We start from the raw sequence: 17,714 nt of genomic DNA, 5'->3' as shown, positions 1-17,714 counted from the left end.
AGCCAATTTTTAACACTGTTTAGAAAATATAATTAACATGATACAACTTCCTAACTGTTACAAGAAGTTGCATGTGTAATAGTAAGTGACAGCAGAATTACTCATTTGCTTATGCATGTGTTCATGCAGTTAAGCAAGTCTGAACTGCAGTCTGAGGGGAGATAATTTAGAAAAAGAAATGGAAATGTTTGCAATCATACAAAACAACAAGATTTTAGCATTGGCTACACAGCTTGTATTAAAATAGGTGAAACCATATAATTGAATAAAAACACATTATTTCAGTATTATGGTTGTTGTAAACATGATTGCTCTGGTTTTAATCTGGCCTATAAAAAAAACCACCAGAAACCTGAATTCTTTCTTGTTCAGGAAAGTTTTGAACCTGTGCACAATGTATTGTAACCCCCTGCTAAATTCCTGTTAAAGGAAAGTACCTTCTGCAAATATTGACTGCATAAAATATGAATACATGATGAATGGCTCTGCCACCAACTAAAGCAGAAAAACTGTTGCTTTTTATATATTTAAAATGGTAAAGTAGCTTGAACAACTGAAAGTTATTACTTCGACAGGTAAATTCAAGTGGTCATTTAAAATACAGAGAATTAAGAATGTTTAATGGAACAGTTCAGGCATGAAGAAATGAGGGTCAAATGTTACAGTCCATACTTACACAAACTTCAGGTCCTGCTGAGTTCATTATGAATAATAAGTGTGTCAAAATCTAAGTTGTGTCCGCCTCTAGCAGCGAAACTTCAGTAGAAGTTGGGAGAACTAACATTCTTCATGCAGTCAGTAGTTTTGAAAAGAGAATTGCTGATTTATTTTCATCAATACACATGCAAACATGGAATGAATATAAATGAAATTACATTAAAGATTCCGTGGAAAGGTTCTAGAGAATGTGAGCCTGCTGCTGAATGGGAATGGGGACATGGTCACAAATACCAAGAGAAGGCTAAGGCAATTAATGTCTTTTTTTCTCTGTCTTTGCTGAGAAGAGCGTCCTTCAGCAATCCCAGGTCCTTGAAGCCAGTGGGAAAGTCTAGGGGAAGCAGACTCACCCTTGGTGAAGGAGGAGCAGGTTAGGGAATAAACAAGCAAACTGGCCGTGTCATGGTTGGTGGGCTGTGATGGGATGCTGCCGCAAGCCCTGAGGGACCTGGCTGGTGTCATCGCAAGGGCACTGTCAATAATTTTGGAAAAGTCATGGTGACTGGGGGAGTTTCTTAAGGACTGGAAGAAAGCAAACATCTCCCCTGTCTTCAAGAAGGGCAGGAAGGAGGATCTGGGGAACTAAAGGCCTGTCAGCCTCATATTCATCACATTCTTGATACATAATGGCATAAATATGCGTTGTGGAATAACCGCAGACAGAACACATGCTGGGGGGCTGATCAGCTGGAAAGCAGCTTTTCAGAGAAGACCCCAAGAGCTCTGGTGGAGAAGATGCTGTGAAGATGAACGTGAGCCAGCAATGTGCCCTTGTGGCAAAGACCAACATCATCCTGGGCTGCATGAAGCAGCAGATCAAGGGAGGTGATCCACCCTCTCTAGGCAGCACTGGTAAGACTGTGAGCATCTGGAGTGCTGGGCTCCCCAGTGCGAAGGAGATACAGACATAGTGAGGCTTAGTCCAGTAATGCGCCGTGAAGATGATGGAGCGGAGCATCTGACAAACGAGGAGAGGCTGAGACAGCTGGGGCTTTTCAGACTGGAGATGGAGAAGAGAAGGCTCGGAGCGGGTGTGATGTGATACCTGCAGGAGCGTGCACAGGAGGAAAACCAGATCCTCCTTAGGGTTTTCCAGTGATAGGATGAGAGGAAATGGGCACACACTAAAATACAAGTAATTCCATTTAAGCATAAGGAAAACCAAAATCTTTTTTTTCTTTTGTACAGTGAGGGTGGTGAAACATTGAAGCAGATTTCCCACAGACCTTGTGAAGCTGCCATCTACATAGATACCCAGAATCTGTCTGGCCATGGTCCTGGGCAGCCTGCTCTAGCTCACCCAAGCAGGGGCTTGGACCCAATGATCTTAAGTAGTCACTGCCAACTTCCACCCATCTGTGCTTCTGTGATCTCTTAGCTTTTCAGTGAGTTCACCCTCAATTGTACCTGTATTTTTTTCCCCAATTCTCTTTCAGTTTTGGATCATCTGGAGACGTATTGATCACTGCACAGAAAAGATAGTGGGTTGGTTGCAGGTCTGCAGCAACTCTATTTGTTCCTTATTTATGTCATGGGCTTTAAAACTAGCACGTTTCTCTCTGCAGTACAGCAGTCTGGCTCCATTCTTGCATGTGTGTTTAGTCATAGAGAGTGCTAGAAGAGGCTGTTAATTCTGTATTAAATAATGCAGAATGTAATGTCAATAACTAATTTAAAATAATTAATCAATGCAGTAATAGAGCTAATTTATAACATCCTCTAACCCTGTCTTTCAGTCCTGGCCTGCATATGAAGAAGTATACAACAAAATGCTAGAGCTTGCAGCCTTCTTAGACCTACCTCGTTTTCCAGATATAACAGACAGCTGCTTTCTTCATCCAGACATGTTGTGCATGAAGTACTTGATGGAAGCTAATTTACCTGGTAAATATTTTCCCAAACCTGAACTGATAAAATTTTTCTTTGGTTTATGAGACTCTACCAAAAAGACTTGAATAACTACTTTAAAAGTGCCTACACTTTTCCTTCTAATTTATAACCATTTAAGCCTGAACTGAAAGATAATTTCTATAGAAAGCACCTTCATCAAACATTTAGAGTATGTATTATAGGCCCAGATATGCAGGGGCACTCTGGTGCTGGCTCTCTAAGACTGGAGTGGATACTTAATTTCAGATCTTTCAGTATCCACGTGAACTAAGAGGCCCTAACTGAATTCATGTGATTTATTAACTTTAGCTAAATGATTCTTGAAGTTGGGACCTGATTGCTTAGCACTGGAATTCTCACATATGATATTGACTTTATATTCTATAGTATTGCATATTAGCATTAATTTTAATATTATCAAGTGATGCCATGTGACAAATCAACTGCTCTCTCAATTTCTGATTTAGTTTTGAAATTGCATATTGCATAAAAATTGAATATTTTTGTTTATGCTAAAATTATATCTTGAATATTGAATTGCCAAAGGAAGTCCAGTAAGTCCTAATACGTGAACTGTCTGTTGTGCTACCATGCTTTCTGTCAAATACTGCTGTCACTGAAGATGAGTTGTACAGACAAATAGCCTGTAAATTAATTATTTTTTTTCCTCAGAGCATTCCAACTGTTAATAGTTGGGGGGAGGGGGCATTGTCTTATTTTTCAATTAGTTACATTGAAAAAAGCTACTTGGCTTTTCTGTTTGCTCACAGTTGGATAAAGAGAAGATAACCAACAGATTTAGGGCTAAAATTCCAGAGTAGAAATTCTGATTTTGTAGTATTACACCAGTGTTGTGATCCTGTAGAGGATCACGTTATTTTTCAGATTTTGAAGTATCAGTTGAATAAAGGAAAAAGCTAGAAATCTGGTATTTTCAGATCTGATACAAAGAAATACAAAGCTAGGTACTTTTTGAAAATTACTGTAGAAGAAGATACTGTCCTTTACTTTTTCCTTGCAACTAAGTTTTTTATCATGTAGAAGCGTTTTTTTACAAATTGAAAAAGGACTACTGTTGTTGTCTAACAATTAAAAAAAATAAACAATGAATTGTCAGAGTTTTGTGGGACACTAAATGCTAATGAAAAGGCCATTTTAAGTATCTGAAGTAACAGAAAATATACTGACGTTATCCGTGAGAAAATTTGGTTTCCAGATTTTACTTAACTTTTACTGTTATGTACAAGAGAATTAAAAATCAGTTCCTACTGAACTCTGTAAGCAGCAAGAGAGTATAAAGTATAGCTGGATTAAGGTGGTTCTTAGTCATACATTGCTAACCTTTGTGGAATCTGATGGTGATGTAATCAACTCCTGTATTTCTTGCTGAACAGGAAAGGTGAGAAATTTGGGGGATTTGTATCTGAGAAAAATAAGCATAGAGTAATAAGAGACTGTATAGATACCATACTGCTGCTTTTGGAACTGTAGTTGTATCTTTTTGACATAACCCGCACTAGCGGGTGCAATTGGGCTGTATAGTGTAAAGCCAGTTTTAACCTAGGCTGGCATTGTCTGTACCTTAGCCAGGTTTTGTCGGGGTAGCAGCAAGTGCTGCCCTGCCGGGATTAGGCTGCTGTCCATGCCCAGCCAGCTTCTTTAAAACTAGCCCCTGCTCCTCTTTGCAGTACTGAATCCATCCTTGCATGGGTGTTTAGTCAAACACCCATGGGAAAAAGTTTGGGACAAGTTTTTGGCTTTTGGGGATTTTTGAAACTGTATTTATGTAGATTTAAGATAAGCTTTCTCATCACAGTGCTCAGGGTGTTACTTGAACGATGTTGTCAGATCATCAAAAAACTATTAAAAATGTGATTCCCTTCCTCCCATGTGAATATATGTCAGAATTCTTTTCCATGTAAGCACAGTGAAGGTTGCCTAGTTTTCTTAAAAATACTTCTCAGCCTGAAAAAATTTGCTGTCTAATGGTCCTGAAAGTCCTAAGCATTATTTTCTCCAAATGACCAACATATTTGCACTGTAAAAGTATTTCTAGCTTGTCTCACCATGCTAATTTTAGAATTTTATTTACATTAATCAGATGAATTGCATAATTGGACTTGTCGAGTGGTGAAAAAGATCTGTATTGGAGAAGTGGATTTCCTGACTCTTGTGCCTGGAAATAAATCAACAAGAAAAGTGAAATACGATGTTCTTGCTGCCGCAGTTATTGTAGTTGTGCTCAAATTACTGTTTTTATTAGATGATAACTATGAATGGTAAGTGTACAGGCAAATCTGTAGCAAAGCCCAAATTTCAAATAGCCCAAATGTTTGTCTGGATCATTCTTTCTTTAGTAATATTAAATTTGTAGTATTTGAATTTTGATTAAATTCAGTAGCATAAAACATACACGTGAAGGCATTTTAGACATTAAATATTACTTATTTTTGAAATTCATCAGTTTGAATCTGAAACTTGGAATAAAATTAGGGTGTAACTTTTGATGGTTGTATTTGAACTTCCTGTAAGAAGTGCAGTATTTGGATCTACAAAATAGCCTGACTTTTATAATTTTTTTTCAGGTTACTTTCAGACTTTGCTGAAGAAAGAAATAAAAATAACAAAGAAGGTATGTAAATATTCTATTATAAGCAGTCGTATGATTTTGTAAATGAAATGACTTTGTAATCAAGCTTAGAAAGACTTACTATGTATCTTATTGATATAAAAAAATGTGGTTTTGTCATTTATTCTTTTAAGGTAAGTCTTCTTTCGAAGAAAACAGTAGATCCTGTTCGTGTAAAAACATCTCAGTTTACCTGCATAATTCTTATTTTGCTGGGTAGGGCAGTTTGGAACACATTTTACTAGGTATCTTTCTGCTTCTTCTTGTGCCTGTTTGCCTCTTGTTTTAGGATTTCATGCATACTAGGTGATACGCAGTAAAGAACGCACTTTGATCGTAAATAGCAGATACTTATTAGGGGCATCAAACCACGTTTATGATAAAATCCAAACTTGTTTAGTCTTGTTAAATAAAATGTCTTAGTGTGTAACGTATTTCAGATGTAATCTATTTTCTTAGTCCAAATAATCCTGAGAGAGTGTGGAAAAGCTAGCAGTAATTAAGATAGAGAAGATAATGGTGCGAACATGGTTCTTTGAGGGCAAAAAGACCAAACCAAAGATTAGAAATCTTCAGGAAGATGTTCCATGGCCTGATCCAGATCACAGCTGAAGATAAGATCAAAGATGTATTAGAGTAGTTTATCTTTTAAGCCTTCCATCCAGTTTTGGGACCCTTCTGTTACTTACTAAAAATTTAAGACAGTAATAAAACTGCACGAGCACAGTTACTGCTGTATCTAGAGGTAGTCATCACTGTTAACTGAAACTGGTAATTCTCATTTTCAAGTGGATACTCAGACTTATTTTGGATCTTTGTTGGGGTTTTTTCCTTTTTATTTCCCTTGAAAATTTGAAGTACGTAATAGTGACAAGAGTAGTTGTGCAACTGCTTACAAGCTGAGGCTCAAAGTCATTAATGGCTTAATGGGGTTTCTTCTTTATTAACAAGTCTCGTTGGCCTTGGGAGTGAACAGTCTGCTTTTTTACTTGATAATCTGCTATGCAAAATGACCCATATGCTCTGTTATGTTGTCCCTATCCTTAAAATGTTGGAGACATGGGTGATGGTGAGAAGCTGCAAAGAGGAACTGATGTGAGAATTTCTGTTAGAGCACTGATCAGTGCCAGAGCGCAAAACTGCCTCTGGCATTTTCCCAAGTTAGCATGCTGAAATAAATAATGGTTAATACCGAGTTTTAAAGATTCAATTTATGTTGACTCCGTTCTCAGTTTAACTATCCTTTCTCTAGTCATTTCTTAAATTAAAAAAAATAGTATTTCAGCTCCTACAGTTTTTCAAGACCAACTAGAAGCTGTACAGTAGACAGCTGTAGTGACCTAGCGTGTTTGTGTGTATGTGTTCCATGAACTGCCACAAACACAGTATGGTTTATGTTCAAACCAAATCTGTGCTTGAGTTGTATATATGTCTGTGTGTATCACAGGGCTGTGTATTTTCCAGTCAGCTCAGCTATCTGAACGTCAACCTAGCAGTACTGGCCAGGTAAACGGATATTATAGTGCAGCATCATGTCTCTGACAATGGTTTTGCTAGTCACAGATACTTAGTAATTCATATGAATTTTAATAAAAATTTTCACCACCACCACCTCCCCCTAAACTGCCCTCCCAGAGGTTTAAGAGTACTTAGTTAAACCTCTGGGTTTAAGGAGTTCGTCTCCACACCTTTGAATTTTAAGAACTACTGAAGGGTCTTTCTTCATTTGTCTGTTGCTGTATTTCTGTCCCGTAGCAGGGTAGTCTGAATAGCAAAAATGCAGAAGTGGTGTATAAGCTTGATTTTAAGAACAGTATATTCATCTTCAAAACGGTATAAACAGCTAGTTGGCAAAGCTAAGCACGATGCAAGCATCACATCCAGTGCAGCTGGGGTGATGGAGAAATGCAAAGCCTGGTTAATTCACAGTGCAGATAATCCACCCATGGGTAATAAGGGTTCATTATATTTTAAATATATAAATCTACACCACAGTTCTGTTCGAAGTTCTTACACTTACTGTACCCAGTTGGTCTACTTCAGTCCTGTGCCTCTTTAGAGCATCGATCATAAACATGCTGCTAGAATGCCATATGCCTTCATATTTTTGCATGTGCGGATAAATATCTGTTCACATATCAACGAATGAAGTTACTGTGCTCAAAAACACAGAAAGCTGATACCAAGTCAATACCATTGTCTAGTATATTTTTCCAGCCCTGTAAGGTTTCATGGGTAGTAGGATAGACATAGGTAGCAGGGAGTTGATGAAACTGCTTGAAATTTTACATCTGAGCTTGTTCAGATCTTACTTGTTTAAGTCTAAGCTTGATGTATAGTTTCATTAATGCCTTAAAGTCAACTTTCAGACAGGCGAAGGACACTTCACACAGTGGATATCAGGTTTATTTTGTAGAGAGGAAGTAGGCTTTATGCTTAACTTTCAGAAAGGAGGGAAAAGATTTGAACTGTGCTAAACCTATGAAATCTCTTCTAAGCTGAGGGGCTTCTTTGCACTTGTAATGACACGCTGTTCTGTCGCTGCATTTCTACATTTCTCTTTCTTACAGAATTGTTAGATCGAGTATGTTTTCTTTAAGCGCATGAAATTCAGGATAGGTTTGTGTAGAGGTGGAAGACACAGGGTGTAACTGTGTGGAGACCACCTTCTGTGTACTACACATTTCTTTCACTTCTTCCCAAACTGAAATGTGTATGTTTTATTCAGGTAGTCCATATTTTGAGTTCAAAAAGTGGTACAAGGTGATAAAATGTTCCTTGGATGTGAAGCAAAAGAAATTAGATGAAGAAAACGCAAAGTAAGAGGTTTTTAAGTACTTTTTTCTTTAAGGTAGACAGTTTTATGTGAAATCCTGACCCCCACAGAAATTAAAAAGGTTAGGAATTTGCTGCACATTTCCATCTATCAAGCTTGGGTGAATAGAGCAATTAAATCCCGATCTTAATTTTCTGTTTACATTCATAATGCTTATCCAGCACATTAATTAAATGTGCAATTTCTGTGACAAGTAGCTTACACAGCTGAACAGTTAACTCATTACAGTAAATCTAGGCTTACATGCCTCAGTTTGCCTATTCTGAAAAAAGACTTCTGAGGTGCTGGGGAGGCAATGGCTTTTAGTAGCACTATTAGATTATTCTGATTTTAATTGAATAGCTCCAGCATTATTTGTAAGAAATTGCTATTCTTTTACTTGTTTGCTCCAGCTTTCTTTTTCTTAACAATTCTTATGTCTCTTACTGGTAGGCATCTATGGAGATGTGAAAAGCCACTGTTTTATTCAGCCGAGAAGAAAGCTAGAGTTCTTAAGAGAAGACGTGAGTAAACATTGCTTCTTCCCAGCAACACAGAAATCTTTTCCCATCCAACTTTTCCCATCATAGAAAATCTGCAGCCCTGACTGTGATAACATTTACGTCTTAAAATACCTGTTCTTCTCTCTTTCATCTCTGGGTACAATTAATGTAGTACTATTACAAACCCGTGGCTGGAATTCTTCAGACATTTTCCTCATGCTTAACTGAAGCTGCCTTTGCCAGCCTTCCTAATGACCTACTGAACCACATCTCAGAATGGGTACTGTGTCCTCATCTTCACTGGTTTGTCAGCTGCCTTTAATATAATCACGATCTTCATGAATTGTTGTTGGTTTTCCATAGCTTTCCTGTCCCTTTTCTCCTTTACTTCCTTGGTATGGATATCCCAGTATATCCTTCAGTTGACCTTGCATGTCCCTGTTCTCTCCCACTCCTCCTTGCAGTCTTCTACAGAAAATGAGGAAGGCTTGTCTGAACATGACTTTACTTGAATAGCTAGCTATATGTGGTCAGAATGCAGGTACATCTATTTCAGTAGCTCTAGAAGTACTTAGAAGAAATTACTGGGGTTTAGGTTGACATAAAAGCAAACAGAAAAACAACAGAAACCCACTTATCTGTGGAAATACAGGAAACCAGAATTTTATTTAACCAAATTAGATCTGAAGTGCCTCGTTCTGCATTTAATAGTATCTATTAAGTAACAGATATTTGGAGAGAGGTGTTCAGTGTGGCAGGTGATGTTTTTTTCCCTTTACGTACTCTTCCATTTTCTGGAAGTGACTGGTTCAGGCACTTCTAAACAAGTTGTATAATTTTATTTGGTTTGAATAACTCATGTTGGTTTTCTCTTTCAAGGATGCAATTGGGATTTTTTTGAATATTCTTAATCTTCAAAAATTGATAGAGGTCATCCTGCAGTCAAGTCATGTTCCATGGAAAAACATGTTTATCTTTGTTTATTTCAAGCTGATCATTTGCTCAGATGCCCATTAATTCCTGTATTTATAAGAAAAAAATAATAATTATTTTTGTTAGTCACTTTCTGGCACTCTAGGTTCCTCTTCAGGCTCTGCTTCTCTTTGAGCTAGAAGAGGACCACTCTAGATTACAGAGCTTTACCACTGGCTATTGCAAGCAGGAACATCACATAATGCCATTGTAGCTGGGCGATACTAATCTTAAACCAAATTTAAAATAGCAGAGACAGAGAGGGCCTTAGAACACTTATGTGCCAGATACAGGTTTTCAGAAACCTTCCTCAGCCTTTGTTTTTGATTGTAGATCTTAGTGTCCTCTTGAAAGATAAGCTTCCCAGTCCTTGGATTACTTCAGGATGTCTTCTCTGCTTTTTTACCAGTTTATGAATGAGTTTGCTCAGGTACAGTTCGTAAAAAGAAATTGGAGTTCCAACAGCAGTGTTTTTTAAACTGCTTTTTATCCTAGGAGAACAAGTCTTAGGTGGTCATATTGTGTGTGTTCATCTATCATCACACCTTCTTTGCCTTCTTAGCCTCAGTAACTTCTGAAAGTTTGTCATTCTTTCACTAGTAGTGGGGAAAGGTGGAGTAGTTCTGTTGGTTTTTTTCCAACAAAATAGTTTTCTGCAGCAAAAATTTCACTATGAAAAGCTTAACCTTAAGTCTGGATGTGTACGAAACCAAGCTTCCTTAATTCTGATACACAGGAAACTACTTAAAAAATCTTAGCAGGTCTGAGAGATAGCATACAACCAGGTAAATACAGCAAAAGGCATCCTGGCATGTGTTTTCTATCAGCATAAAAATACAGGCAGTATCAAATGGATTGCACAGGTTTTACTTGGGGGAATGGTTTTGGAGTGCCCCAGTGTTAATGTCATTAGGTATGAAAGACATGGCATTTTGAATTATCTTTAAAAATCTTTCCCTAAAACATGTGACAGAGTTGAGCTTTAAATGGGGGAGAGAACATACAGACCTTTAAGGTTTCTCAGTATTCAACGCAGAGGTTTAAAGAAAAAAAGAAACAGAAAGAAGGGGGGGGAGGGAAGACACAAATACCCTGTTTTCTTCCTGTATTAATCACCTCTAAAAAATATTCTAATACTTAATACTTTTGCCTTGGTGTTTTTTTTTTTGTTGTTGTTTGTACAGAAATGGTTGTGAATCTACAAAATCAGTTTGGCAAGCTGTCTGGTTCAGTGCAACCTGCTGAAAAGCCAAATCCTTCAAGTTTTCAGTTAAGTTGGTCTGAAGAAAACACAGATGGGAGCTGTTTTCACGGGCATAGCCTGAAGGGAATTTTGCAAGAAAAATGTGGTGTACTTACAGCCATGAACTCTGACTATTGGCTGTGTACACTGAAACTATGTACTGAGAAGTAAGTATTCAAATTTTTGTTAAATACATTTTGGAAAGTTCTGAAAGTAAAGAGCCATATATGTATTTTTTACAAATGACAGGTATGGGGGGGTGTACACAGCTATGTATTCAGATATAGTTAAAATCATTTGTAGAAAGAGGTGTGTGGGAATGGTTCATCTTGGATTGGGAGTAGACAAATTGTAATATGAAGAGTGATCAAAGTGAGCTTTTGAGAAGAGAGGAGATGAGACAAAATTAACAACTAGAGTCACATGGCAGGAGTAGCAGCTAGATACAAATACTCAGTTTACTTCCTTCTTCACAGTATTTTGGAAAAAACTTGCGCCACAGCTCTCCAGACAATGGGAAAATGGTTCTATTTGCTTTCTTCCTGACCCCCCACAAAACATAGGAAATGAATTTTCTAAATCCTTATACTGCTTTTGTGGTGGCCTTGATCAAAATTAAAGTTAAAATTAGCAGTCAGAGTTCAAATAAGCAGGCAATTAATGCCTCCAGAACATATTTTTTACAAAAAAAATTACAAGTGAAAAGGACTTTAATACTATTTCTCTAAGCATATCGCCAATCAACAGTTGTATTTTTTGCAAGCAGAAAAGTAACAGATGTATTTTACTAGAAAAGTAAAAGAAATATGGGAAAAGATTTTTTGCTACTAAGGAATTTTAGTGTCTTTACTGGAGAACCGTTCCCAAATGAAAAGGAATTTATTTCTTTTCCCCCAATTATGGGTATATCAAAACAGTTGTGCTATTTGTTAGTAAAATTATTTTCTTTAAAGGACCTAAGTAGCAAGGAGAATGAGAGTCCAGCTAATCCAGCCTTGTACAAAGTTATATGGATATTTAACTATTTGCCTGATTTGTTTCTAACTCTCACTCTTCCTTTGATACCTACTCCTCTTGTGTCAAATTCTGCAGAAACTGGTGAGTTTTCTAGTTGGTGGGTGCTGGCAGACAACCATGGCCAGACACAGAAAGCAAAAGCCCTGCTGAGTGAGCGTAGGGTGTTAGGCAGCAGTTAGTCCAAGGAGTAGGAAATACCTAAATTAGTGTTTCTCATAAACTCCCTAGTTTAGATGAGTAGTGGGTGGTGTAGATACAGCTTCTGGGTCATACACCAGCCTTTGGTTCTGCCATTAGTTGTATCATGAAACCCTAATCCAGAAGAGGTATGTACGGTGAGTATCAGTGAAAAAGGGGGACTTTGCAGATGGCTTGGATTTTCCTGAGTTTCTCATGTGTGCAATTGGAGCATGTTTTTCAGAAGGGAGGCTGGGTTACGTTAAAAGTGAAATGAGATTTCATTAGTGCATTGAGTAACATCTTAGATATTCAGAAGTATGTAACATGAAGATTTATGGGCATGCTGAAGAGAGAATAGCCCCTACAGAGTCTTAGTGATACATTCCTGATTTTTTAAACATTAAACATTCCCCATGAAAGTAACTGGCTTTTACATGTACGCAGTCTTTTCTGTCTCTCAGTAGATTTGTTTGCTTATCCTTATTTTCTTTTTCACATTACCTTTCACATATCCACCATGACAGAAATGGGCTGGAATAATGTAAGCACAGTGTTATATTACAAGAGCTTTGGCTGTGTGGATTCATTCTTTTGTATGAATAAGAACCTTTTTTTTTTTTTTTTTTTTTTTTTGAAGGGAGGAGAGGTAATAATCCTTTTACCACAAATTTGCGTAAATCTTATGTACACACTGAATGAGTGGATATTTTGCTGTATGTTTGTGTGAATAATCTTTCATGCAAAGTCTGTTTTTAAGCCTACATTTTCATATGTAATATATTAAAATGTTAATGGCAAACTGTCACAGCATCCATGGAACAAGATTTGAATTTAAATTCTTACCGGTTAAATTTCCCATTATATCATTTGCAATGCAAGTAGTTAATTATACATCTGACACTTGTTTAACTTTGGAAAACAACATCTACTCCCTCAGATATGAGGGTTTATCCTGTGCAAGTGTGTATGTATAATAGAACTAAAAACAAACGTACAGATTCTCTTTCTCTAAAAATAAGCGTAGCTTAACTGGGACTGCTGAAATGCTTTAATTCTAGGACTAAAGTATGATTTCAGTGTTGGCAAAGCTGAGATCAGCCAAATAGTGAAATGCTTTTACATTTTCTTTTATTTTAAAACTTTCAGTTTCAAACTGGATTCTAAATTGATTTGGTATAGAAGATTAGGCGATAGGCATTTTACGGTTGGACATGATAATCTTAAAGGTCTTTTCCAACCTAAATGATTCTGTGTATGATGAGGTATTACAATGTGTGCAAGATGTTGAGGAAAAATGGATTTCCCTTAATATTTAAATTAAATTAAATTTAAAATAGCCTGGAATTTTTTTTTGGCTCTTCAGAGATGCTTTTAGGGTACAAAATAGCACAAAAATAGCACAAGAAGGGGCAAAAATGTATGTGTTTAGGTGCTTTTGTGAAAAGTGTAATTCCAGCTAATCAAATAGGTGCTTTACCGTATTGATGTAATTAAGCATTTGCCTCAGAATATACATCATCAGTCCCCTGCCCTCCCAGTGGAAACTGAGATTTGACACCTAAATTGTTATAAGAGCTGTAACTGCTGAATCTCAGGGTTGACTAGAACATAGCAAGGTGTCTTATTTAACCCAAAAATTAAGATTTGATGCAGCCAACGTTTCTCAATGAAGTTTGAATTTAGCCAGCACATTGGGTTGTGGGGTCAGCTAGTTCATTCTGATGCCTGTGAAATGTCCGATTTAATTTAGTTTTTCTAGGAAGTAGCTGGCAGCTTTCAGGGAACATGAGGTAGGGCAGAGGATGGGATGTAAGACGTGAGAGACCTAGTTTTAAATTTCCAGTCTGCCAGATTTTGGGAGGCTTTAAATGAAGACTCTGCTCCCCAAAGCGTGGCTTGCATGGCACTCCAAGGCGGGTCTGTCTGTGCCTCCAGTTTGAGGTAAAATGTAAATATTTGTTGGGCCAGAGGGAGCAAGCAAATGATTCTATAGTCTAGTAATTAGCACACTTGCCCATAAATTGGGACAGACAGATTCTAGTCCTTGTTCTGGTGAATATTTAAGACTGCTGCTCTGAATCAGACAGAGGGGAAACTTTAAACTCTGCCGCTCCACATGCCAGGGCAGTACCTAGTAAGCTGGAAGATGCATAGGACTTGGGATGAACAGCACCTGAATCCCCGTATCAATGTAAAAGATTTTTTTAAAAATTGAAACAGCTGGAATTTCTACTATTTTAAACTTCCCACTAATAATAAAACCAAATTTGATGCTAACCCAGAACAGGGTGTTTTTACAACCTAAGTCGCTGAACTTAATGTTTACAGAGCTCTCTCTGCAGTCTGTCCTCTGTGTCATCTTTTGTTCAGTCTGACACTTGTTACCAGCAAGTCCAGTTTGCTGTTTTCATTGTATACTTCATCAATAAAATGACCTCATCGTTTTCATTAATATCTTCACCATGAGAGCTACAAAATAATTAAGCAGAAGGCTGCTAATGGCACTCATTACTTTCTGTCGACCTGGTCATTGTTTGCCCCAGTGTTTCCTGTGTTACTTTACTGACCTGAACTTAGCTTTTCTCTTTCGTTTTTAGACAGGTAGTTTATATTTAGCACACAAAGGCAATGGACAAGAAACAGATGGGTTATAATCTCATGGCATAGTGTCAAGAAGAAGAGAAGGGACCCTGTGGAGAGTGTGGGCAAAGAACACAGAAAAGAGCCTGGATGTCTTCATTGGATAGTCTTAGGAACTTTAAAAATAGAGTAAGGTAGCCATTTTCACACTTTGCTACGCTTGCTAAAAGCTGGCAGAACAAACACTGGTTCATTTTGGTCCTGAAAGGCAAAGAATGTATTGAACTGGTTGAGTGTGATCCTGATTCATAGTGCAAGAAGCTCTACAGGCTTTTCCTTCTTACTGTGTCTGCACCACCTCTGAACATGTCTTGGTCCAATCCTCTACTTGAGGGTTTTGCAGGAGGAGATCACTTCACAGAATCGACATTGTAGGCCAGAATTGTGATTTATGTTGTTGGAAACATGTAGAATTTTCCTGTAATTACAATCGAAAATATGAATGCTAGCTAAATACTAAATACACTTGTAATTTCGGGTGCATTTTTTCCCCCTCTTTCTTTTCAGATTGTGTGGTCATCTGGCTCATTACAGAGAAGTGGACTTCCCCCAGAGTTACCATTTTGTACTAAAATTATTCTCCTTTCTTCTGAGGATACAACCCTCTTATATCCACGATGAGGTCTGTGCTATAGAACAGAAACTTTTTAATAAAAAAGTCTTTAAAAAGCCAAAATATAGTGCAGGTATAAGGAAGTAAAAAGACTAAAAATAACAGTATTAAACCCTTGTAAATTAGTTGGTTGGATCCCAAGCCACGGTATTACGTCTAAACCTACACTGATCCTTTTGCCTGCATGGAAGTTCTTTGTTAGGATAGTAGCGCTGAGCTCTACTACTGTACTTAACTTGTAGTGTCATTTTATCTGTATTTTAAGTCATCGGTCTTCAGCTGGGAAAGTTACCAAGGTAACAGTTTATCACAATTTATTTCCTCACTTTGCGTGAGCGCCAACAGGAAGCTATGAAATTTGCCATTTTTTGGTATAATTGTATATACTTTTAAGTGTACTGGACAGCACATTAAGATCTAATTACACTGTGAGACTTTGCAATTAAAATATTATCTATTTTTTTACCTACTGTTGTATGGCAGCAAATATATTTTGAGAAAGTTATGTTTACTTTGTTGTGAAATAGTGTGTTAACAAGTACAAGGAGCAGTTGGTTGATGTTTTCACTGCAGTGAGTTTTTTAGTCATTGTTTCTAAACAGACTGTTCTGGAGCAACTCTGGCACTGTTTTCTAAATTTGCTAGCATCTTGTGTATCTCCCAGTCTCCTTTTTATGTCTGAGCCTCTCATTCAAGTTAACACTTTTCAGGTCCATGTTCCACTTCAGGCTTCACAGATTTTGCAGCTATATTTTATATATTTTATACCTGGGACTGCCCATCCTATTTCTTGTGCAACGGTGACTGCCAGGTTTTCCTGCCATTCTTCTTTTGCAAGGCTACTGTCATTTGAATTTCTTCTGACTGCTTTATAATCCAGCATCTTCAGTAGCTTGTGCCTCAGCCATTCTGCCAGTTTCTCATGTTCAATCTTATTTATGCACTGTGTTTTCAGCTATCCCAGACAACGTGTAAATGAAGTTGGGTGCTGCCACTACATTAAAGACACCATAACATATACATATGTTGAACAGAGATGTTGAGTAGATAGCCAGATGAATAATGCTGCTTTCAGTTGAATTAAATAAAATTCAGTGATTCCGACCATCAGTATGGAGTACAGAAGTTGCCAAATATATTTGATCAAAGCCAAAATCAACAGTTGTTTCTAAGCTTTATTATAAACAAGAAAAAATGGTGTCTGCAGACATAAAAGAGTAATACCTTCCTTCCTGAGCAAGGGCTTCAGTGAGGTGTAATCTGGGAAGGTAATCAGTCCAACGAGTAGACTCTGAGTGTGATGGAAGGGTTGTCTAAAAATTTGAAACAGGTGAATAATAGGGGAGGAGAAATGCTGCTATACCTCTCTGGAGCAAAGTGATAAAGTAGTGTTTCAAGCATGGGTAGAGCAGATAGGACTATTAAAGGTAAATTGTAATAGTCAATTGGAAATACTGGCAAACCAGGAGGCTTCACTGGCTCAGCAGAGGCAGGAGATAATTAAGCATGGTGTCCTGATCTAAGGTGATAAAAAAGACACACTTCAGGTGGGAGTTTTTACTTTTTCAGGTATTTTAAGTAGTTATGGTAGAACAGGTATTGAGAGCAATGGTCCTATAGTGTGATTGTAACATGCAAATGAGAAGGCATAGTTTTAGCCATACAGAGCTAAACTGTGCTTGATGGGGGAAGAGGAAAGAGCAGACTGAGTTGTTAAGTGTTCTATGTTTTCGAGATTTCATAAGTAGCTATAGTTCAGTATGTCTAAATCTGAGGTATCTAGCACAACATGACAACAGACTTCGACGACGTGTCTTGAACTGATGTTTACGTTAATGGACTCGGAATACAACAATTTGAATCTCATCTTGTGTCTAGTGTTTGTGTTTTAAAATTAGCTACCATCTATTATATTGACCTTACCTGAGTGAATTACTAAAGTTTGTAAATATTTGGTAAAATTATTCATTCTTGTTCTGGATTAGTATTTGTATCAGTTAAAAATCTACAAAAGTGTAATACACATTGTCACTGTTTTCAACAATGCTTGCTTAAGCAACTGAAAGTGTCTTATTCTTTTTCCAACAATATCTGGTAAAGTTTTGAATTAACTATCTAAAAGACACCCTGTTAGACATAAAGGTTTCATTTAATTCAGAAGTCTTTATTTGAAAGACTTATGCACTTAATTATAGGTACACCTTTCTTTTAAAAGTACTGTACTAGTAAAATCTCAGCTTCATAAATTAAAAATACTGGGCTCATTGTTACATTGTTACAAACGTAACAAAGCTCCCTTAGATGTTAGAATAAATTAAGGATGTACTTTAATAAACTGGAGTAAAGCTTGCAGTTAATCATCAAGAGCCATGTGCCTTCTGGACACATAGGTTAAGAGTCAGATTTAAAAGTAAAGGGTGTGCCCCTAAAATACTTAATGTTAGTTCTATCCAGTTTAATCAATCAACACTTATGTTGGAGTAATGATGTTTAAG

The 17,714-nt window shown here is 37.3% G+C and overlaps 2 protein-coding genes across 2 annotated transcripts in view; both read left to right on the top strand.

Annotated features, from left to right (window-relative positions):
• The window catches only part of TAF1B (TATA-box binding protein associated factor, RNA polymerase I subunit B), a 52,698-nt gene extending 35,420 nt beyond the window's left edge, over positions 1 to 17,278 (top strand). The window contains exons 9-15 of the mRNA XM_055810301.1: positions 2,454 to 2,601; positions 4,709 to 4,886; positions 5,193 to 5,239; positions 7,965 to 8,055; positions 8,505 to 8,575; positions 10,711 to 10,936; positions 15,114 to 17,278. Of these exons, the coding sequence (XP_055666276.1) occupies positions 2,454 to 2,601; positions 4,709 to 4,886; positions 5,193 to 5,239; positions 7,965 to 8,055; positions 8,505 to 8,575; positions 10,711 to 10,936; positions 15,114 to 15,306 (954 nt within the window). The 3' untranslated portion in view covers positions 15,307 to 17,278. The remainder of the gene's footprint in view (positions 1 to 2,453; positions 2,602 to 4,708; positions 4,887 to 5,192; positions 5,240 to 7,964; positions 8,056 to 8,504; positions 8,576 to 10,710; positions 10,937 to 15,113) is intronic.
• GRHL1 (grainyhead like transcription factor 1) overlaps positions 15,125 to 17,714 on the top strand; it is a 51,954-nt gene continuing 49,364 nt past the window's right edge. Inside the window, exon 1 of the mRNA XM_013299752.3 lies at positions 15,125 to 15,228. Within this exon, the coding sequence (XP_013155206.2) occupies positions 15,224 to 15,228 (5 nt within the window). The 5' untranslated portion in view covers positions 15,125 to 15,223. The remainder of the gene's footprint in view (positions 15,229 to 17,714) is intronic.

The sequence above is a fragment of the Falco peregrinus genome, chromosome 7 (assembly GCF_023634155.1).
Source record: "Falco peregrinus isolate bFalPer1 chromosome 7, bFalPer1.pri, whole genome shotgun sequence".
NCBI lineage: Eukaryota > Metazoa > Chordata > Aves > Falconiformes > Falconidae > Falco > Falco peregrinus.
The sequence above is the reverse complement of the archived record's forward strand: the minus strand, read 5'-3'. Positions and strand labels throughout refer to the sequence as shown.